The following is a 7,153-nucleotide window of genomic DNA, read 5'->3' as shown; positions in this document are numbered from 1 at the left end:
ACAGCTCCTCCAACACGACCACACCGGTCATCACCAAGCAGATCTTCCCCTGGATGAAAGAGACCCGCTCCAACGCAAAGCAGAAAGGCAACGGCTGTGCACCTGCAGGTAATATTATATATATATACAATATAGGTGTGTATGTGTGTGTGTGTGTGTGTGTGTGTGTGTGTGGGGGGGGGGGGGGGGGGGTTACAGGGCCCTATCATCATTGTTGTCTTCCTAACCTTTGCCCTCTCTTACTCAACTTGTCCGCTTAAAGGGACACTTCACTGAAAAACAAAGCTGTTTTATTTTGCGTATATGATCTCACACATATCCAAAAACTGAAGTGAAAGAAACGGTGAAAAGTTTTTCCATTTAGTTTTACAGTTAGAGAGTCGATTTGAGTTAAGTTGATCTCAGTGATGTCATCGGAAGACTTGTAATTAATACAACAATGATTCAGTGCCTTCTGATGACATCACTGGCATCAACTTAACTCAAATCAACCCTCAATAACTGTGTGGCATGTCTGAAAACAACTGTCGACTAAATGTGCTGTTCATTCATTCATTCATTCATTCACTCACTCACAGGTGAGGGCAGTGATGAGAAGAGCCCGCCGGGACCAGCCTCTAAACGGGTCAGAACTGCTTACACCAGCGCACAGCTTGTGGAGCTGGAGAAGGAGTTTCATTTCAACCGGTACCTCTGTCGCCCCAGAAGAGTGGAAATGGCAAATCTATTGAATCTCACCGAGCGCCAAATAAAGATCTGGTTTCAAAACAGAAGGATGAAATACAAGAAGGACCAGAAGTTGAAGGGGATCATGCACTCTCCCCTGGGACACTCCCCAGATAGGAGCCCACCGCTGAGTGGCCCAAATCACATTGGATACTCTCAGCTCCCAAATGTGAACAGCCTCAGCTACGACGCGCCCTCGCCCCCGCCATTCGCCAAACCCCAGCAAAACATGTACGGATTGGCCGCGTACACGGCGCCCTTAGGTGGCTGCATCCCGCAACAGAAAAGGTACCCGGGCTCCGAGTACGAACACCACAGCATGCAAAGCAATGGCAGCTTTGCCAACGCCAATTTGCAAGGCAGCCCTGTTTATGTGGGTGGAAATTTTGTTGATTCCATGCCAGCCTCGGGCCCCATGTTCAACCTCGGCCATCTTCCCCATCCCTCATCCACCAGCGTGGACTACAGCTGTGCCGCCCAGATCCCAGGAAACCACCACCATGGACCCTGTGATCCCCACCCCACATACACAGACCTCACCTCTCACCAAGCGTCTCAGGGAAGGATTCAGGAAGCGCCTAAACTTACGCATTTGTAATATGTGGTTCCCGTGTGTATGTGTGTGCCAAAATTATGTTGCGCTCTTTTTATTACCTCACTAGTCTAATAACTACACTCCAAGCGAGTCGTGTGTATTATTACAGTATTATTGATATTACTATTAATGCTATTGTGTAATTATTTTCAAAATAACACAGCTTTGTCCATTTCTCTTTGGGATGCGCAAAAGGCAGACTAGCCTGGTTGCAGTTGTTCATTTTTTTGTTTGTTTGTTTGTTTGTTTGTTTGTTTTTCAAGTGCAATGCGCAATTTTGGGGACTGAATATGTCATGCCATTACTTGAAGGTAAAGTCTTGTAGATCACGACAGTAGATGCTCATTAGAGAGAAGGACTTTATAGGGAAATGTTCGTGGTTTGTCACTATCACATTTTCCTCACGAGCATCGTATTTATTTATTTGTATTATTTTTGCATTATCTCTCTTATTAGCATATAGCCTATTTATTATTTAACTACTTTTGTATTGCACATTATTTATCGTTTATATACGAGTATTTATAAGTGTGGATTTTTTTGTAAGATTGGACAGATCAATGCACTTCGAAGGGTAGGCAATACAGGGTTTGGTAAATGCTATGACTCGCAGTGTATTGTTGGAAAAGAGCATTTCTAATTGTAAATCTGGGATAAATGGGGCATTTTATAGTGTATAAACACCACTATATGTCCATGGTTAATCTTGTGTCAAAACCTCTATGCTAAGCAAAACGTAGACTATCGAAGTATCGAATATTATACAACTTACACACCAGCATGTCATTTTGTGTAGTCCATTGCTAATTTTAATTTGACTGCCATTATTATTTCAGTCGGTTGGATATCCATAAATTTATGAAAACCTAATGATATTGAAATGTTATATTTTATTGTGTTTAACATTTTGTAAATAAAGTGCACAAATTTAACGTTGTATTTTTTTTTGTGTTTATTTGTTTGTTTCAACCAGCCTTAAAACCCCACAGCCACCAACACTGCAGTGAATCATCATCTGACTGTTTTAATGCTTGTGTTTTAGACCGGAGCCATGCTATTCCGGATGGAACTGAACAGTAACAAGGTTTTATTGACTTACAGCTATAGGCTACTGTACAGTCCAAAGAGGGAGAACAAATCGATAATTAGGCACCGGGATATCTAACTAATCAGAGGCTCTGTGCTTTCAATGCAATGTGCATTTGAATAGGAAACGTGCTATATAAGGTTATTGATGTATTATTGTATGCGTGAAGTGAGCACGGGCTTATTACACCTTCCACGTCAGTATAATTGTTTTTAGAGTAACCCTCTTTTGGGACAAGGGAATAAGCGACATTTACCGGTAGGCCAAAGCTGCAGTTGTCTAGGCTAATTAAATTGTGCGTTGTGAGACGCAATACCAAAATCTTCTTCCAATGATTTGGCGGAGTACAGAAAGGCCGCATGGGTAAAATCCAGTGATGGGCAAGGCAGTGCGATTGGTGAATTATAGAAAACCTGCTTTGACATGGAAATGATGCAACGATAGATGTGCGTGTATGTGTACGCGCGCGTGCGTGTGTGTGCCAGAGAGAGAGAGAGAGAGAGAGAGCGAGAGAGAAAGCAGTTCATCCTTTATTGCTCCTGGAGAGCCATTTCAAAGCTCATTAATCAAAAACTCGTCGCTTTCAGACTCCTCGCTGATCCCTCCTCCTTGTGAACAAAGCATTTGCATTCCAAATCCAAGTAACACATTTCAAACCGGGCATGCCAATCTTTTGGGCCTCAGCCAGAAATCCTACTGTGTTCAAATGTTTTAAGATGATATCCTCAGCGAGGCAAACGAACCGCATCTCAAAAAGAAACAAGCAGGGACTTTAAATCCGCACAAATCCCAGTGAACAGAAAGTTTCATCTGAATGTGACTCAAGACTATCAAGACAAAGGTATTAGCCTATTTTATAGCTCCTAAAGGTCACACGTTTATTTCACAAATTCACCCTATCCTACATGAGGCCTAATATTAAATTAATCTTGTAGGCTGATTCAATTGATCAGAGGCTGCAATATAGCCTATCTCTATTCAGTGGATGGCGGCCATTTTAACCCTGCATGAGCTCTTTCTTTCATCTTCTCCATGCCGCTTCTGCACTGCAAAAAAAAAAAAAAAAAAAAAGTGGTAACAAGCCGAGTCATAAGATCTCCTTTCCCTTAAAAAAGAAGAAAAGAGAAAAAATAAATGCAATTTCTTTCCAATAAATTTGTTTCGACATTTTCTGCCCCATATTGCCTGCATGCATGGTTTCAATATACATAAAGTTAATGAAACTGCATTGGAAACAAGATGAATAATTTCACTATATGGAATATTAATATTTGAAGAAAAGTGTGAATTATTAGGCTATTGCATGCGCATAAATGACTTAGGTTAAGGTGCACTTTTTTTTCTTCTTTTTTTTTTGCAGTGCAGCGGCCGCTTGACTAAAGTGCCCATCAAAGCCGGCTGGGAAATAACAGTCAAATACTCACTGTTGAAGCGATGACCATTCAGACGGGTTTATAGCTAGCCTACATTTCGTTTGGAAAGGGGGCAAATTATCACATATAAACTTGGTGTGGGGGTAGCTGAGGTCAGATAGCCTATAAAGAAAGCTTTAAACGTTTCACAACGGGGATAGTTGAGCAGGCCTACAGAGAAGCTGATCTGAGGAAGACAGATAGCTTTCAGGTTACATGGATTTGTCATTTGTGGCATAGGCCTATTGGGTAGAACTAAATTTGCCAATTGCTATCAATTAAATCTGGGGCAATTGCTTAGCCAACGCTTTATTGTTGAAAACAGGTGGAAATGACTAAAATAGGCTATCGAAAATACCAGGAATATAACATAGCCTATCCTATAACACACTTAAACCAAGAAAGCTCTGCTGCTGGGGAATAGAGCAGCTGTGTGCTCATTTTGTGCTGCTGATTGGATGAAAGCGGAGCAGACCACGCCTGCTCAGTGCAGGGTAATATTTACATAATGGGGAAGTAGCCTACAGTAGGCTAACTAATGAGAGCAAGAGGTGCTAACAATCATTATGGCTCATATCTCCCGAGGACCTAACTGGACACGACAGGGATTTTAATGCACCGCTTTGTTTTGTTTTGATGCCTAACAGGCAACATGAAAAGTAATTCTTTTCCCCAGCCAGCAGGCGTCTGATGGAAAGATATAGCAGGGGAGATTTCATTGCAGCTATGGACCACCGGGACAGCGCCAGCCTTTCCCTATCAGGAATGCATAAATGTGTATTTGAAGCAGAATGTGAGAGGCTGCTGGAGGCATATCTCCTAATATAATGTAAGAAATACAAAGCCAGCGTTTCACTTGACATTTGGATGCTGCTGTAAAGTGATGGAGGCAATTTCCTTTAGCCAGTGCACGAACACAATGCGCGCATCACATGGCTTTGATCAGCCCTCGGAGTTGGTCTGCTGCCTGCACGACGGCATTGGCAGAACATATCGCGATGATTCCTCTCTGCAAGTGAACAGGAGTCATCTCCATCCCAAGAGAGAGAGACATGAGGGAGCAGCAGCTGTGAATACATGGCAGTGGGCGGAAAGCAGAAGAAACAGCATCAAAACCTGTAAGAAAACATAATCATTTTGCATTCCACTTGCTTTACCATTTGCATCTAATGTATCTTGTTGCTTTGCAGGCACCGAATCAATTGATTATGGATTATCAAGCATCGGATCAAGATCGAATTTCACAACAAAGCAATTAACGGAACCGATGGAAAGGATTTTCATCTGAACAAACACAAGAAGAAAACTAGCAGGCTTGGCGTGGCTCGTGTATAGGGCAACAGTCAGGTGAGGATTTGGTTTAAAAATGGAAACAAGAGGAGGAGAGAGAGAGTGTGGGGGGTGGGGGGGCTATTGCATGCTTGGCCAAAACGGACTTAGCTTCACCACAGCTTCCCACCATGGAGGAAGAAGGACACATAATTGCATTTTCCACGTTTATACTGTAACGTTAGGCCTAATATCCTATTTAGGCGTTGGTGTAATAAGTTGTTATTCCTTGTTGTTGTACAGGCCAACATGTGACTCAGCTGTTGTTGTATGCAAACATTAAACCAAAGAGCAGCTATTATATGTATGTATATATATATATATATATATATATATATATATATATATATATATATATATATATATATATATATATATATATATATATTGCACAGCAACTGGCTTCAATGGAATCAAGTTTCAACTGCGCCATTATGTTAGAGGAAAGTTGCCTGAGTGATTGTCCAGGTTTACACTACTTTTTTAAAATTGTGTCATGATAACTCACTTCTGTCCTGATATGAACCAAAATATTTAAAATGTGAAATCAATGTTTATTTGTTCATTATTATTATTATTATTATTATTATTATTATTATTATTATTATTATTATTATTATTATTATAGGCTATTCATTTCGTGGCTTGTCTTCTTTGAATCTTTGAATTCACTGCACTTTGAATCAAAGTGCACTTATTTCTCAGGATAAGGTGATGTTGTGGACCAAAATGTATAGCTTATGTATTATGTATTGTTGATGAAACAAAATACCAAAGACCATCTTGAATCTTTATGTGGACCTATTCTGATACCAAACTGAATGTATGCATATCTAGTAAACATTCACCACCCCCAGTAAACATTCACCCCCCCCCCCCCCCCCCCCAAATAAAACTGCACTTTGACTTGAGATGATGTATTTCTTTTTCATCTGATTCTCATTCACATGCCATTTCGCTTATTTAGGCCAGTGGTTCTCAAAGTGGGGTCCGGGGACCCCCAGAGGTCCTCAAGGGGCTTCCATGGGGTCCCCAGCAAAAAGGGGAATAATTTCTTTTCACTATAATTCCATCCATAAATAACATAATGACAGAATGTATTTGGTCAAATTTCACTTTCTGCCTAAAAATATTTAAAAGCAAAAATCTTATCAGATCCATGGTCTAATTTGTGTCAATTTAGGGGGTCCCTGACATGAAAAAGTTTGAGAACCACTGATCTAGGCTACAAAATGCAAGACAGCTGCAGCCCTAATTTATTTTCTAAAGAAGGACCCCCCCCCCGCCACACACACACACACACACACACACACACACACACACACACACACACACACACACACACACACACACACACACACACACACACACACACACACAAACACAAACACACATCTCTAATGCACTATATGTTCTTGTTCTGATGTGAAAGGTTTTAATATCACAATCAATATCATTTTGTATTAGCCCATTCAGTTATGGGTCAGGATTTCAGCTCTTTCTCTTCAGTCTTATTATGCAGAGCCCTCTGTCTGCACGAGCTCAGTTCAGTTTGGACTTAGACTTGAACAAGGAAACATGAGCTGCACCAGCCTGGCCAACTGTAAACAGTGACACAGGATGTGAATAGAGGACACTATTGCCATAAGTCCTATACAGTAGCTCTTCTCCAGCCTCTGCTGTAGTCATTGAAGCGGCAGACAACACTGTCTCCTGTATGTCAACACACAAAATCCACATATAATTTTTTCTTCAGAAGGTACGCAGCTCTTCAGGGTTAAATCGTAAATTCTGTTTTAGACCAAATTAGTTAGATTGCATTAGGCTACATTTGTCTTTCATTGAGTATATCATTATAGGCATATTGCAGTTGAGACATACGTGTGTCATCATACAGTGTTGGATAACTCTGTAAATGTAGTTTGTCAAACCTCTACCACTTGACAGTGCGATGAGTTAAACCAACCTTCATCTGCCAGAAACATAGTTTGTTAAATTACAAGA

The 7,153-nt window shown here is 40.9% G+C and overlaps 1 protein-coding gene across 1 annotated transcript in view; it reads left to right on the top strand.

Annotated features, from left to right (window-relative positions):
* The window catches only part of hoxd3a (homeobox D3a), a gene marked incomplete at both ends in the record, with an annotated part of 1,655 nt that extends 331 nt beyond the window's left edge, over positions 1–1,324 (top strand). The window contains 2 exons of the mRNA XM_083638373.1: positions 1–108; positions 579–1,324. The exon at positions 1–108 is cut by the window's left edge and continues 331 nt beyond it. Of these exons, the coding sequence (XP_083494499.1) occupies positions 1–108; positions 579–1,324 (854 nt within the window). The remainder of the gene's footprint in view (positions 109–578) is intronic.
* Between the last annotated feature and the right edge of the window lie 5,829 nt (positions 1,325–7,153).

Source organism: Poromitra crassiceps (genome assembly GCF_964638095.1).
Source record: "Poromitra crassiceps genome assembly, chromosome: 6".
NCBI classification, from domain to species: Eukaryota; Metazoa; Chordata; class Actinopteri; order Beryciformes; family Melamphaidae; genus Poromitra; species Poromitra crassiceps.
Note: the sequence above shows the minus strand (reverse complement) of the source record. Positions and strands in the feature narration are given on the sequence as shown.